We start from the raw sequence: 17039 nt of genomic DNA, 5'->3' as shown, positions 1-17039 counted from the left end.
CGAGCCTCTCCGATCACGAGCGCCAAGGAAAGCGAGAAGAACGGAGGACCGGTGGGGACCGTTCGCGAACGCAACGACACGGTTACGTGGGCGTTGCCGCAACGACCGATTCCTGCTCCTCGAAACGATCTGAAATTCTATCCAAACGGATTTCCTCGCGTCTGGACAACGAACGAAATCCAACCGAGTACTCGAATCCGCACCGAGTCGCTCGAATTACGAGCCAAACGAGCGAGTACTCGACTCGACTCGGTTCGACGAAACGCGGACGAACCGTTTGGCTCGAATTTCGAGCTACTCGAACGCGTTCGCGCGCCCGTGCTACACCCGACGAGAGTTTCTGCGTTCCTTGGACCCAACGGATCCCCGCGATCCTCGAAACTCGCACGATGAAATTACACGTTGGCGTTCGCCGCGCCCGCCGAGATGAAAATAACCGCACCGCGAATCGTTCCTCCGCAACTTTTGCGTACGATGCGAACAACCTTTCTCGTCGTCCGATAATTGGAGCAAAGGTACCCCGCGAGCCACGATACTCGTAAGAATCGCGCGTAGAACAGTCCCCATTGATCGTACGGAGCCATTGACGTTACGAGGTGTGCCGAGCCTATCGATTTCATTCCAGTTTTAAGAGGAAACGCGCAACGTCCGTTTCGCGAATCGTAGAAAACCGGGACGGAAGAAACGAACGTTCCATTGTTGTCGTCGAACCTTTCCCCCGGCTTGCCCGGTCGATTATCGTTAATATTGTTATCGCGTATTTATCATCAAAGTCGAACGTTATCGCCACGTCCAAAGTCGAACGCGATCGAGACCGGCCCGATACGAAGAAGCCTCTCTAGTTTTAAAGAGAGTATCGCTACATTTTTCTTCGCGTTCCTCGGCCCGCTACAGTGGAGCCAACTTCGACTCTAAACAGTCCGGCGAAAGCGGCTCCAAGGCCTTTCTCTTCGACGAAATTATCAACAGCGGTCGAGCAAACGGCGCGCTTCTCTCGATCGTGCGAACGGATTCGGCCTCGGTACCGAATAATGTGCATTCGACCGGCAAACGTTTTGCCTTGACAGCGTGACATCCGAGATAAGATTGTGACCGCTGTGTTGTTACTCGCATGCTACTTTCTAGCTTCGATAAATTTGCCATCGCGAACACGTTCGACGGTACGTTCGAATCTTCCGATCGGATCGTTCGCGTCGTCACGTTTTTCCGTTTGGCAAGGGGAATTCGTTACTCGAGAGATAAGCCGAGGAGAAAAAAACGGGTTACTGTACCAAGAACGCTGCATACCATTGGAACCCTGCGGTCGAGATAACGAGAAAAGAAGTACGGCGCCACTGGCCCGGTTTGCCGTCCCGCGTTTCACGATTCTCTCGTCGCGCTACCGATCCGGGCCCAAACACGGCCCAGTTTTCCAAATTCCGCGTAAAACCGCGTACCGTTGTTCGTTCGAACGTTCAACGCTTCGTAATTTCGATAGGATTTGTCCGACGGATCGACCGCGGAGACGGGAACAATTTCGTTGGAATAAAAACAACGCGAGCAACGTTTATTCGAGCCGACGAGATAAACTCGGATCAATTTTTTCGCGTTCAAAGCGAGATACAATATCGTTGTACAATTCCGTTTCCAATTTTTATTCGACCAGGAACGAATAAAAATTTCTTTATCTTTCGTTGGTCGTTCTTGGAGATTTTCATCCGGATAAGAATTCCGTTCCGTCTTGGACCGTCCGGAACGGGTAAACTCTAAGGTAAATCGTTTCGATATCGTTCGTAATACCGTTAATCGACGGAGGACTCGCGAACGCTCCCGGTTTTTGCGCAATAAGTCGAACAAACGTCGAGGATAACCCGAGAACGTCTCTGCGGCATTTGGCGCGAATGGAAAGGCACGAGAAACTCGCTCGGCACTCGACGTGTTAATTTGCATTTTTCAAGCCGGACGAACGAGTGTCCGGTGACGTATAGGCGGGCGGTGCGCGCCTTCCTCGATTCTCTTTCCGAGTTACGTCCACCTTACCGTTGCGTAAAGTATTTGCTTACTTTTCGAGGAAACGCTGCAACCCGAAACGATCGACGATCCACCGTGACGGTGTTTGCGCGATGCACGACGAGATCCTCTCGGTCTCCCGTCGTTTCAAACGTCGCGCGACCTTCGACGTTGCAACCCCGTGCGTCGTTGAATTCGTTCGACGGTCGTTTTCGCGCGACGCAAAAGTATCGCGACTTTCCGTCGAGGGGTTGTATACCGGGCCAAGGTGACGGACGGAAAAACGGGACGGTTGTCGAAAGCGCGTCTTTTCCTCGATCTTGGGGAAAATATGTAGATTTCTCTCGAATGAAAGCTCGCGCCGCCAATTGTCAAATTCGTACGGCTCGACGTGAGCGTGTTCTCGATCGGTCGACGAAATCGTACACCCGTCTTCGGGAAACGAAGTTTCGAGAAACCGATCTCGAAAGACTCGTCGAAACGAAAGAACGAGTGCGATCTCGGGAACAAGGTCGTCGCGCGCGACACACGATCGCGTCGACTCAATTTTCTCGTTTTACGTATCCGAAATCCGCTCGCGAAACGCGTTGGCCGCGTTGGCCGCGTTGTCCGCGTATCGGGCTCGTGTGCGCGGCCACAATCGCTTACCGGAGCTCCGCACCTACCCCCCGTCGGATTAAAGTATAGAGTTGTCAAGCCGCTAATTAATTACACCTATTAACGCAATTACTTCGATCCGTTGGCAGCGGCGCGAGACGAAAGCCCAGGAGGGCCGCGGGCTTGCCTTTCCAACGCCCTCTGGCTGCGCGATAATCAAAATAAAAGGGCAACCGCTATCTACCCCCGCCTCTCGCGCGGCTCGACCTTTTCACCCTATCTCCGTACGCCTCCTTTCCACCCTTTCTCCCTCGTGGTTTCTCATTATCTCGCTTGTATTCCACGGTCGTCCTACGTTCGATACCAGCCGAGAGAGACGGCGAGCGACGTTGGAATGTTCACCGTCGTCGCGTCGCGTCGCGGGAAACAGTGTCGGGCTCGGCGACGCGTAGATGCGCGATTGAACACGTCGCGGCGATTAATTCGCTTACGGTGAATCCCATTTGTTCCCATCGGGTCCGAGTGGCGAGAATTCAACGACGGTGGACCGGTGTGCCCCGAAACCACGCGTCTCTTCCCGAGGATCCCGGCCGCACGATAACGAGAACAGAAGGGCGGTGCCATCCGAGCCCTCGCTCGTGCACCTTTCGCGCCCCCACCCTTTGAAATCAGAGTACCATCGCGTTCGCGCTACCGCCCGCGCCTACCCGACACGCGTCCCACGCGCGCGCGAAATTCGCGAAACAAACGCAGCAGCCACCTCCACCGACTCCACCGACTCCACCGATTCCACCGCCTCCACCGCGAAAGCTCGTTAGTTGTGTCGGAGAGAGAATATGTTACTCGCGGCGGGTTTAATTCCACCGGGGACCATTACCGAGTTATGCGCCTCGAGCCAGAAGCATCGTCGATAATACGCTCGCGGGTCTAGCTACGCGCCCAACGAAATCTATACCCCGGTAGGAGCGGGGCGTACAGGGAGGTTTGTAAATTAAACGAGGCGCGAAGAAGGGTGTCCGCGCGAATGGACCCAACGATCGAACAAACAAGGGTGAATTGTCTTTACTTCGGCGCGTTAATCGGCCACGATCCTGCCCCGTGTTCCAACACCGCTGAACCTGGGTTTCCAATTTCGCGATACCGATTCGGAGAGTTCGCCGCGTATCGCTCTCCCGTTCGAACCTAGCGTCGTACGAAAGATCGCGGAATTTTTCCAACGCGGCGACCGAGGACACCTTTCGGTCAGGAAAATCGCGGCGTTCGTTAAAAATACACGCGTCGAACCGTGCAATCGGCCGAGCGGACGGAGAAACGAGACGCGAATTTACCACCGATGCGGCGTCGCGAAAGCGGCGTTTCTCGGGGAAAGAAAAGAAAAGAAAAAAAAAAAGGAAAAAATATCGGAAAACCGAGGACGTTCGGAGGATCGTCGCAGAACGATTACCGTCATTGAGCATTGTTGCCGATGCTTAGACCGACGCTTTCTCTTCGCGTCACGATTTGCTTCGCGGAGATTTCAGTGCCGTGAAATCGCTCATCGAGTCGAGGTTTTTGCGAAACGAGAACCACGACTCCCGGCACAACCGGTCGCGTATTATTTCGTGCAGATCGCCAAGGTAAACAAAGCCCTGTTCGGACCTGTTCCCGAGCCGCGGTTACCTTCGCGTTGCGCGAATTGCTCGCCCATCGCTGAACGGAACGCAAAGCTTCGATACGCGCGATCCTATTTTGAACAATTCCCGCGTTAAACGGTCCCGAATCGTGCTCGACGAAGGTTCACCGAACACGATACGCCGACAACGAATCCGCGCGCCAACGTAACAGTTTCTCTCTTCGCGTTCCGCGTAAACTCTCTAAAAGCCCGAACACTCGTTCTGCTCTCCTTACCCTCGCGAATCTCCAAACTCCGGCTCTTACGACCGCCCTTAAAACTAACTCGTTCGCCACTCGGTCACTTCGACGCGCTCGGACGATTTTCCAATCCTCCCTGCCCCCACCGAGCTCGCGCTTTATACGCTCGTAAAATTTCCTCGCTCCGTACGATTCTCGAACCCTCTTATCGGGAAGTAAATGGACGAATTAAAGTAACTCGAAGAACACCGTTTCCAAACTAGTCGACGAAACGATGCACGAGATATCGCGCGCTATTCGTGGAACTTTGGACGGTATCGGTTATATCACTGGAACGCAAAGATGGTTACAACTGGAGAACCAGAACCGTACGTTTACCCCAACTTCTTTTATTGTATTTCTGTCTTGACGCGTTCGCAGACCACTGACCCACATATGGGTCAAGGCAGTTTCGAGCCGACGAATATCGTACGTACGATCGAGCTGGAAGCTTTTCTAAAACCTCGAAACCTGGCCATTGTATATGGCAGAAATAATCGTTCGAATCGCACGGAAAAGGGAATAGAATATTTATCGCCGTAAAAATTCACCGCGTTCGTCGTAGAACATCGTCGAAGATAACCGGTGGTATCATTGTTACGATGTTTCTTACTTTTCTCCGTTGCTATCGTCCCCGAACTTTACGTTCAGCCGCTCGTATTATTTTCATTTACATTGTAATATTTCCTTTTCTTATCGAGGTAATCGTCTCGTAGATTTATTCTTATTTTTCAATTTTCAGTTTCTCTCTCTCTCTTCTCTTTTCCATGATCTTTATTCCCTTATCGCGTCGGTATTATACAGCTTTCGAGGTTAATTCGATAACAGCGTACGACCGTACCTCGTATTCGTACCGATCGTACACGGTTCGTTTTACTTTCTTCGCCGAATAACGCGCTACCGTTTACTTCCTTTTTCGTACGTACGATCTCGGTAGAACGGAGACCTCTCGTTGTTGTTGTTCTTCTTCTTATTATTATTAGTTTTATTATTGTAAAGACGTAGCGCGACCTACTTTCGAAAGCGAACTTTACGAATCGTCCGAATTGTTTCGCGCGAAAGAGGAATTGTTGTCGCGACACGTAGACACACGGGCGCGGCATTTTTCGTACGACCCTGTCCCACATTCGTACACTTCCAATTACGAAATTCTCATCTCGATCAAAACTCTATTCCACACGGTTGATCCGCGATATATTCCATCCGAAATTGCCGAGGAACGAGGGAGGTCAGGGACGGTGAGCCCGATCCATCGACGTTCTTGTTGCACGTTTGTACGACTTTGTTTGCCGTGTGTCCGGCAAACCGCGTTCTCGTTCGTCGAACGATTCCTAGAGCTCGTTACGAATAAGAAAGAAAAATACTCGGAAACGATATCGCGTCGATGGTTATCTCGAGTCCGTCGGTGATTTTGTTTCGGTTAATCGGTCCGATTGGCCGTCGATGCGGAAACCGAGATTCCGAACGATACCTATCGGTTTTTAGGTCACTGTCAGCCGATGCACTCGTCACGCTTCCACCTAAGCGAATTACGCAGACGCGCGTGCGCGCCTTAAATTCCGTGATATCCCTTTACCGCGTTCCCGTCCATTGCCCTCGTGGTTTACGTCGACCATCGTTCATTTGGTCGGCTACGCGTCGACCAATTACGATATTCTATGCGGCTGCACGTTCGCTCGTTCGTTCGCTCGTTCGCTCGTTCGTTCGGTCGCTCGCGCGTAATGCAACTCGTCGAACCGTGCGTTTCGTTCGACGACGACGTTTCTCGATTCGATCCTGCAAAATTTCATAGGCGAACGATCGTCGGTAGCATCGCGAGACGCTCGGGACCAGCGCCGCGCGATATTTGTAAATTGGATCGGGTCTGGGTCCGATCCAGAATAACTTGCTTTTCGAGAGATCACAGCGGCGTTCGAGTGGGGAACGCGAACGACGAAAAACGTAGCGAGAACCGAGACAAAGGCGACGTGCCGGCATTGTTGCTACGGAAAGATGAAATTTATCCGGTAGTCGGCGGCTCGACGCTCGATTTCTCTCTCTCTGTTTCTCTCTTCCTCGTGTTTTCGAGGCGCGCTAACTCGTTCGCTCGTCTCGTCCGCTAACTCGTTCTTCGAAGAAACGTCCTAACGGTACACGACGAATCGACGTTACGTCAGCCCGATTCCTGGTAAATCGTCGCCGTTGGAAAAGAAACGGTGGATACCAGCGGAATAATAGCGAGACGATTCGCCGGTTCGCCCGCGCGATCGTACACCAGATGGAAATGGAATTACGTAGGGATTGTTTCGCGCGGACGGTCCGCGATAACGCGCCCTCCCCGTACTACGCGCGTATCTCGCATCGTTGGAGGCGCGAAACGTGCGCGCGTGAACCAAACGTTTCGCGAAACCGCCTTGCCTTCGTCGCGATCGTCCTCGTCCCGGTCCTCCTCGGCGTTGTTTATCCGCGTACACGAAACGATTTACCGCGTTCGATACTTTAAGCGGGACACTCGCGTATCCGCGATGCCGACTCGAGAGAGTAAGTCGATATTGACGCGATGGCCTCCACGCGAGTTATGGACTCCCGTTTCCTCGCGCAGATAACCGAGTATACCGGGTACACCGTTCGAGCGGAAACACGTCGATTACGAACTCTCGAGAAAAAATTCTAGCAAACACGGTGAAATTGTTCGACGGAACGAACCCACCGATGGAACGATTTCTTCGAGGTCGTTTTCGCTCGACGACCTATAGAAAAGAAAGTACACGATCGAGAAAATTTGTTTCGAACGTACGTACGTACGTCCGCGTGCGTATGTACGTCTATTAACGCGATCGCGTCTAGACGGCTCAATGGACTTTGATGAAACTTTACACATATTTGCGTTTTATATTCTCGTCCGAAGACTCGATTCGATTTTGTCGCCTCTCGTGGTCTCTACTCGTACAATATTTACCACATCTCCGGCACACGTATACTCGTTGTACGTAGATATTTGAAGGATGTTTTCGATCGACCTTGAAAGTCGAATACACTTTCTCTCTATTTTGTCCAACGGAGAAAGAGAATCGACGAAACGGCGCGTCTCTGTTAATATTTATAGCGAGGAATCCATTCTTCTCGACACCGCGCGTATGAAAGTTCCTCGTTGCCCGGTGAAATCTATTTGCGAATTACGGCGAGTCGATCGTATAAATCTCGTACGACGTCACCTTAAACACAGTACCCGGTGACAGGTGCGAGCGAAACGCTGACGCGGCGAGACCTTCCTCTGCCCTTACTCCGCGGCGTTCGTCTCTTTCGCGAAATATTTGCATCGCGTTGCGCCCTATATAGGATCGTTGGCAGTCGAACGTCGTAGACGCGAAATCGATCGGTAAACGGAAGGTCGTTTGAGAAAAGCTCGTTTACAAATTACAGCAGACAGGGACGCGCGAACCGAGAGATCGACGATCACCGATAGTTCCGTTTCCAAGATAATCGACGAATTATTCGATTCCATTCGATTCGATTCGAGTCGATTCGAGTCGATTCGAGTCGATTCCAGCCACGGAGCCTTCGCAGCGCGACGATCGAACGCGCTCGGGTCGTAAACGGAGGCCGACGCGCATTTAAAAACAGAAGCGAACCAACAGACCGGTTAGGCACCAAGGAGATCAACCCACTCTGGTCGAGTAATCGGGTAAAATGAATCTCTCGTGTCACACTTTCCTCCGGTCGTTTGCAACGCGCGAACCAACCATTCTTCGCGCTTGTTACTTTTTCTGGGAATCGCGCAACGCGATCCGGCAGATACCGACGCGACTCGAACCTCGAACCGATCGCATATGGCGTACGTACGGACGATACCGGGACGATAATTCGATACGGAATCGCGTGGGACTCACCTGGATAAGGTGCCCTTGAGCAGAGGATTCCTGTCGTCATAGTATCCACCGGACGACGGCATCTTCAAGTAATCCAAGCAATGGGCACGTGGCACTTGGCACTGACACTACGGCACTGCATCACTGTCGCGTGATCTGTTAACTTTCCATTCACCGTACCCACGATATATGGCTACTCGGTTTTGCTACGCGCGCAACGCATCGTTTTCCGCGAAAACAACTTATTCGACGCTCGGAAAAGAATACTCGGCACTCGCGTGAACGCATATCACGGGACCGCGTTACATCGCCGACTGGACGACAACTCTCTATCGCCGGTTACGTGTTCAACGATCTCCTCGATGAAATCATCCGCGGAGATAACGGGCCGAACAACAACACTGTCAACGAGTCGGTAATACGTCTCGCCGAGCGTACTCTCGCCCAATTATCTAGACGGATAAACCATTTTCTTCAATATCGCAGTAGGTTCAGCGGCTTTCGAAATCGATCGTTAAGCGACATCGACGATCCTCTCTTCGCGCTCGGTGGCCACCTAAAGGCAGAAATTCTCGTTTAACGAACACCATTTCCAAGCGCGTTGTTTCCCCCTCGAACTGCTGCCGACCGAGCTCCCTCGACACGTGCGAACACTCGGCCCAAACATGGTTGACTATCAAACAACAGCTCTCCCCCTCTCTCTTCCCCCGCCCCACTATGCTCCTCTGACATCGTCAAAACTCGCCGATACGATCTCGAAAAATTAACCACGACGCTTTACGGCGACACGTTGCGAATTAATATTTCGTTGGCCATGTTTTTATCTCTAGCTGCTGCGTATAATCTTAATTGATCAGTCTCGATCGATTAAACTCGGCAACGATGGTAACCTCAACGATATTATCAATTTTCCACAACTCGAGATCGAATATAATGACTCCTGTACGTGGGAATAGTAACTACATACTTAATATCCGCGGGATACGACTATGTCGATCGCCATCTGGCGGTATTTGGTGGTAAACCAAACTCACGAACATCCTAAATATATATATATATATATATATATGTATATATATATATATAAATGTACGTACATATGTACGTTGGGAATTAATTTTACCGAGTCGGTATCCCTGAATGCGGAGATTATTTACGGTAGGGTGTATTTCTGAAAAAATTCTCTCGAGTACCGTACAAATTCAACTTCGGAGAAAAGCTTTTCGTATGCACCGACTTAACGCGCTCGACGCTCGTTCTTCACGGTAGTTTAGACGGTTGTAAGGCATCGAATACGGTTGGCGCCAAAATCGAGATACGTTCTAACCGCTCGAGTGAAAGTCTTCGCAGTGCGCGGTCTAAGAAACATTGTGGCGAGTCCTCGTGAATTTTCTCATTTCTCGAGCGACGCTTCGAACGCGACGAATTTCGGTAATCGGATCGAACGTCGATACATTGTTCGTGGTTTGAGAATCAGATGGTGTTGGAATCGTTGCAGCGGTGAACCTGGTCGAATGGCCGGGAACAACGATCCACACACGTGTCTTCCAGGCGTAGAAAACGTTGAGATAAGTGTCACGGTTGAAAGCGGAACGTGCCAGGTGAGTCCATCGAGCGCGTCGTTTATTTATAAACTAAGGGAACCCGGGAGAGACCGCAGGAACGACGGAGGCCAACGCCGCGTCCCTCGCGTTCGATTTACCGTTCGTAAACTACACTCTGCGCGGACTTCGAGGACCACGTGTTACTTGTCCGATCTTACGATTGGTCGTGCGACTCCAAGATGGCGCGACTATTGACCTGTCAATGCAAATTCGTGACGCGCGATGCATCTTTTTGGCAACCATGAACTCGTTTGCTCGAAACATTCGTCGTTTTTAGGTCAATGTATATGAAAAGTTGTTTCTTCGAAGTTCGAATTTTACGATACGGTAACACAAACGAAACTATCGATCTTTACTCGTCCCGTCGAAGAGGTAAAGAATTTCTCGCAACGAGCGTTCGTTAACTCTTAAAAAAATTCTCCTAGTTGAAAACTATGCCACGTGTACACCGGAGGAAATTGTAAACGACACAATTGTCGAAAAAAAAAAAAATATATACGAATGCCCAAGGAATGTATTATTGGGTACGCAAGAAATCGTCCGTTGCAACAGTGTGTCATAAGCTATAATTATTCCTTTCTCCCACAGATTCTAACCCTGTTATGCACTTTCACTGTATCTTCCGCGACTCTCGAATCGAACGTACGTTAAAATTATCGATACGACGGCAGATCGTTCCCTTTTGTATCTTTCCTAATTCTACGATCCGAATTTTAAAACGACGTTATCAAGGCAAACGTACTGAGTTTTAAAAACGACAATTGTACTAATCCGAAATATTGGTTGTAACTTGAACCCAACGCTCACGACCTCTGAAATTTCACGAAAAGTCCTGATGTACCGTAGATTAAATATCTCCGACATACGTCGAACGTTAAATCGTAATAATAGCGTACTCGGATCGGTAGAAACACGCGAGCAGTCCGCAATCCTTTTACGAACCGATGTACCGTTCTCGCCGGCAACCCAAGTCGAAAGTATCCGGCATAACAAGGGCAAATGACCTACTCATCGAGTCGCTAACATTTTCGAACGATTCCTCGGTACAATTTGTCCAATTTGTATCAGACCCTTTCGTTGTTCGACAAAATTCTACCTAACGCGTGTCATTTTTAAACCAAACCGAGCTAAAAAGAATTTTTTTTTTAAGCGACTAATATTCAAATATTATGGGTATTCCAAGGTCGTACTGTACATTATTTTAGGAAAGAATGCTGCACGCATTTTCCGTCTGTAAACGAAGATACTTTCGAAGAATAAGTAACGAGACGAAAAGTTGAGGAGTAAAAGCGTTACGTGATTCAAGGACGTACGCTAAGTGGGATCGTGATCCAGTCGATAAGCAGCTGTAGGTGCAACGATCGTTCTACCCTTATGGTTCGTGTATTTGTGCGCGACGCTGTTCGAAGTAGAAAAGCGCCCTCACCGACTACCACGAAAAAAGGAACGTGTAGACTCGAATGCTTACTGGAAAATCGGTACCGTAAGCGTTCCACTTCTCTTTCTGTCTCTCCCTCCCTCTTTCTTGAAAGAAAACCGCTCCGGAATCCGCGTCTCGGAATGCGAGAGGCGACGAGACTCGGCTTAACACGAACACAACCTGTCCACACTGTTTGCCCCACCGGACCTGCTGCTGATCCTCCTAACTCTACTTACCCATCCCCACCCCAGTCCGAACGATGCAAACACGATTGCACTCACACCGAAGAATATGCCATCATTCGCTTCATCGTGTAACCGTACACACGATGCGTCGTTTGCCAGCGTCTCGGCTCCTTATTATTCATTTACATGCATACACACAACACGTTTGAGTTTGCCGAGAAAGAGAAATTATCGTTTCTGTTTTTTCATCGACAAGAAAACAAATACGCCTGTTTTCTAACGACAAAAATTATATAATTATTGCGAAACCCGCAATGTAGATATTCTTGTTTCAATTCACGAATAATATCGACAAGTTTGAGATCGATTAGGAGAAACGAAGAGAAAAAAAATACTTTGATTCTACCTTGATATAAAATTTCTACTTGAAATACGGTGATTCTGTTTAACACAAATGGAATCTGTCCACGCTATTTCCTCTACCATCTCTCCGTCCCGTTTTCCCTTCACCTCCTTTTCTACGCTATTTTATCTGGTGTGAGTGCTCGTACACTGCCATCGCGAGTATCTATATTTGTCGGATCCACGTCTAAGATGTGTGGATACTAACACTTACTGGGCTATTGTACGTGCAACACGATTTCGCTTATTTATCCTACACATGTGCACTTGATACGCGTAGATACAGCACGCGTCTTATTTACCGAGCAGCAGAGAGAGACCAAGATAGAAAGAGGAATGGAGAGATAGCGTCCCAAACGACACGAGCTATTTTTCAAACTCAATGCACGTATAAGCGACGATCGGCTTCGGTGACGATCAGGGCATCTGGCGGAAAAAGATGTATTCATGACATCCCACGACACTGTTGCTTTAATCTTGCATTTATTCTCTTGGAATTTCTTTGCAAAACTGTCATGTACGTTTCCAACTGTCGACGATACAGTATTGTACTTCCAGTGTAAAAAATAAATAGAACCGATGACGTCGAGATAAAAATCGACTTTGAATCGACGTAGAATCTATGTGAATTAAATTGTAAATAAATTGACGATTTGCGTTATAATAAATTACGTACCAACGACAATTCCGAACAAGAAAATACATTTACGAAACACGATATTTTTTGGGAAATATACGTAATTAATACGCAGGTTTACTGACTTTCGATACTTACAGAGGTTACGTGTTAATTCCTCGATTTCTTGGATCGTAACAAGCGAACGTCGTAAGTTTGCGCGAAAAAGGTATGTCATTGCGTCTTTACCATATACCTCACTGTTATGTACACGAGAATAGTCGGGATCACAAGCACAATTTCTGGAATCTTTTGCTTCCGTGTGCCGTGCGACATACGTTGTGAATACACGCGCGAGAAACATGCCCCTCCGCCACCTTCGTTTCGCATTGCCGGGCATACAGGCCACGTTCTGTTTTCTTGCGCACAGTCGCAACACCACCGATCATTCCCTAGGAATAAGGTCGTTCGCAAGATCGTGCCAAGAAACACTACCAAGAAAACGACCGTAATTTCTTGAACGTTCACTTCAATCTCGTCTAAGAAAAACTCTGTTGTTCTGAACTCGTAAGGCATCAACGTTATCAATGTCAACAGCTACTCGAATACCACGAGAAAATGTAGATAGAAGTTTTACGTACGATAAAAATTATAAACGCAACACCAATCGCGCGTCACGTAAGAAAATAAGAGTTTCACGGGATTGTTTCGCAAATAATCCGACTCGATAATAATACTCGAATCTAACGATCGCGGAGTATGTACTTCATCGTCTAGAAAGTAACGCTCTACATCGACGACCTTGTTCCTAGGATCTACATAGGCGTCAATCGTATCGAGCATCTATCAACGCTAGAATCAAACGTAAAAGTTTTGCCTCATACGGGTAGAGGGAGCTGGCAGCAGTTGTCAACGGCGTACGTGAACAGACGGCTGGTCGATATGGGGAGAAAGAATACTTGTAAAATGTCAATCGTTGGGCAGAGCACAATATCCATAGTACATACTGGAATGTACGATTATTTCTTGCGTTCCTCTTCTTTCTTATCTCGAACGAAAAAGAGCACAATGACAGTTGGCTCGCAATAATGGCAGATGCGCACGACGTTCTTGTCACGTGGTAAAGGGTAAAAATTACCCGTTTGCACGTGTGCGCTTACTGACGTTCGTACACATACTTAACACGTGAATTACGCGCGCGAGTGTAGACTATTAGGTGCGATACTATGTATGTATACATGCGCAAGTGTACACGGATATGCAAAGTGGTAGCTGTGCAAAAACGTCGTAACAAGACGGCGCGTGGACGGTCGCGGCTGAACTGATCGTGGGGGTCGAGCTACAGGTGTCATCAGACAGCGGCTGCTCCACCCCTCTGCCCCCACCTATGTTCCCTCACCCGCCTTCGATCCCCACTCTCGTTTGATACTTTCACGCACACGTCTGACCATAGCGGCGGAGACGCGTGCGCACACGAACCGGCTTCCTCTATAATCGTGCAATATCATTCGGTCTACTCGCGGCGCCTATGAACCAAGAGAACGCGGCACGTGCTTCGCACGACTTCTTTCAACGATATCGACAGTGGCTTTTTCCACTTTTCTTCGAATTAGTCCTTTGCTTTAGTTATCAAAGATAATTGGTGAGATACATAACAAACGATGATCAAAACTAATTGTAATTATGGATTAGCTTATACGTTACACAGGGTGTAACTAAAAGATAAACTATTTGCCGCGGGTGAGAGGCATAAACTATTATTACATTAGAAAAATCAATGTCTACAATTGTAGGCGTTCAAAAAGAATGCACGTAACGTACGTTATCGTAAAAAAAACAGGCAGGGAAATTTACATACGAAAGGATACACAGAAGCCGCTGACGGTGCCAAGCATTGAATATTAATCTTCGTAATTCAAATAGATATTTATTCAAAAACCAGTGTATTTCGTGACAAAACATATAACGTCAGTTACTGACGCAATGCTCATGACGTATTCTCACTCACCCAATCGCACTCACGCATTATTTCTCCCTCTCTCTGTGATTTATACACTTTACTAGCTATATGTATATATATATATATATATATATATTTTTTTTTTCTTTATGTTGCTGTAGAATATTTAATATTTTCTATTTCCATCATTCCTGTTTCATCTCATAGATGTACAATTTATTATTGTATTGTTAGAACTATCCATAATCTAATTACATATACAATATATGATATGGGCGCCTAGCCACTGTTATAGCTATGTGGTACGTGATTTCCCACGCATTCAAGTGTCTGTATGAACGAGTCAACGATACGAGTTTTCCTTTGTATCCAGAAAGAATCCGATGAAAAATTTTGAAGTACATACATTGATCCATCGTTAAAATCAAGCATCGTCCATCGGTATTATTTTCGATGAACTTTTCAGTCGATATTAAATTATTTCTAGAAAAATATTTACCGATTGTCAGTGAAGAAAGTTTGTAAAAACTATCGTCCGATATCTGATAGTCGGGAGGGGGGAATTTGTCCATTACTCGTCTCTTAATGTAGGTAAACTCGTACAACCGACTCCGTAACAAATTTATCTGCGAACAAACTCGCAACCTTTCGGCCGCTCTCGACTTCGTCGCGTGTCGCTTGTGAGACTCGCACGACCGTCCTGGGAAACGGAAGCGCCACTCACTTCCCTCCTCATCAAGAAGATTCCCTTCTTTTCGTAAAATGTTCGCAACACGGTGCACACGAGAGAGAGCAGAGTACGTTTTATCGTGGAAATCGTTCTAAGAACTGTCCCGACACGTCCATGTTCGTTGAACATGCGATACCATCAATTATGAAAGTTAGTAGAAAATCGTGATTCGTGGAAATAGTTTTCATATTACAAGCATTAAGTTTTCATGCAAACGTAAAACGCTTGTTCGTGCGGTGCTGTGAAAGTTGAAGTAATGGAAAATATAATCGTGAACGTTGAATGGAATTTCCAAAGTAAAAGGAGCACTCCAATTATTCCCAACGAAGTAACACGAATAAGAAAAAGTACTCGTTTATTAAGTATTTTTATCAATCGTCAGTAGATCACACCCCATTTCATGCCTTCGTTCCATGTAAATCTATACCTCGTTGAGTAATGATTTAATCTTATTAGTAGTAATTAAAGAGATACCCGTCAAATACGAAAAGTCTCCACATATAGTAATGTACATATATACTAATTAACGATCTATATTTTTGTCTACTTCTTATCGCTTTTGTAACGCTACCATGACGGATTCAGTCCGCGTTGTTGTTGACTGATTTATTCGTTAAAAGCCATGTCGACAAAAATGAAACAGTGCGGTGATAGCGCTAAACGCAAGAAGTATTCAATTTCTAAGTAAAAAATGTAATTTTTTCAGCGATACATCAGAAGTTTCCTAGGGCGAATAATTCGATGACAATACATGGGTAAATACGTTCTTCTGTATTTTATACAAATTTATAAATTATACTCATAAATGCATCGCTTTGATACTTAATAAGCACACTACTATGAATTTTGTAAGAAATATTCTAAATATAACGGTAAAGTAAAAGTAATATAAAATTTTGTTTACTGTTAGAATAAAAGGACGGGTAAAAAGGAAATCGTAAAAATCTCTGGCCACGTCATCTAATCATCACTCTGTTCAACGGACGCTTCTAAAATATTGCCACAATTTCTTTACAAAATCGAAACCATGGTCCTTCTATTATACCTTATAATTGCACCAATAAAGCATATAATCTATCTACAATCATTATTTTCTGTCTAATATAATGTTCATTTTCCTGTGCATCGTCCCGCCAATTTTCATCGTGTAACTTAAATTCATTGTATTGCGTTATTCACAAATACTCAAAGTACCTTAATCGTTATTGTGCAACCTCATAAAAACGGAAAAGAAAAGAATCAAAAAGCCTTGTTTCAAACGGTATCGTAAGGCACATTTTCGACACGTCCCAAGTCTCTCAAGTTTTTAAGCGAGGAGTGCGTTTTACGGGATCGAAGTCGGGAAACGACTCGAGAGATCGGCTATCATGACCCATGCTGTTATCGAGAAAAGTAGTCGCTGTATATTAAACGAAAAAGAATTCGTACGTACGAAAAACGAGTTTTCTTAAAGAGAAAGAAAAGAAAGAAAAAAAAAACCGTAAAAAAACGTACAATTATATTCATATTTTATACATACATCGTGTTAAATCGAGCTACAAGGCCTGTGCAGAAAGTTCACTGTATACGCATTCAAATATGACGAATTTGGTTCCGGTTCGTTACAGTAAATAACAGAACTTATTTTACATCTCAACAAGTTCACGACGTATCAACAACAGTCGCAGTGCTTTCTTTAGCATCCGATAGTGATTCCACTACTTCTCGATTAATAGCGCACTACTCTTCTCTGGTAGCGACGGGAAACAACGTTAGATATTGCAATAAATATGGTATAGCGAAAGCTCGACGATGCATG

The 17039-nt window shown here is 46.8% G+C and overlaps 1 protein-coding gene across 5 annotated transcripts in view; it reads right to left on the bottom strand.

Annotated features, from left to right (window-relative positions):
* Lilli (AF4/FMR2 family member lilliputian) overlaps positions 1-13859 on the bottom strand; it is a 114797-nt gene extending 100938 nt beyond the window's left edge. For 2 of the 5 annotated variants that reach the window (XM_076319610.1, XM_076319618.1), the window contains exons 1-2: positions 13559-13859; positions 8346-8880 (exon numbers count right to left, since the gene is read on the bottom strand). In XM_076319610.1, the coding sequence (XP_076175725.1) occupies positions 8346-8407 (62 nt within the window). In that variant the 5' untranslated portion in view covers positions 8408-8880; positions 13559-13859. The other 3 variants (XM_076319611.1, XM_076319613.1, XM_076319614.1) reach the window with 3 other exon arrangements.
* Positions 13860-17039: the final 3180 nt, after the last annotated feature.

The sequence above is a fragment of the Ptiloglossa arizonensis genome, chromosome 9 (genome assembly GCF_051014685.1).
Source record: "Ptiloglossa arizonensis isolate GNS036 chromosome 9, iyPtiAriz1_principal, whole genome shotgun sequence".
Taxonomy (NCBI): domain Eukaryota; kingdom Metazoa; phylum Arthropoda; class Insecta; order Hymenoptera; family Colletidae; genus Ptiloglossa; species Ptiloglossa arizonensis.
Note: the sequence above shows the minus strand (reverse complement) of the source record. Positions and strands in the feature narration are given on the sequence as shown.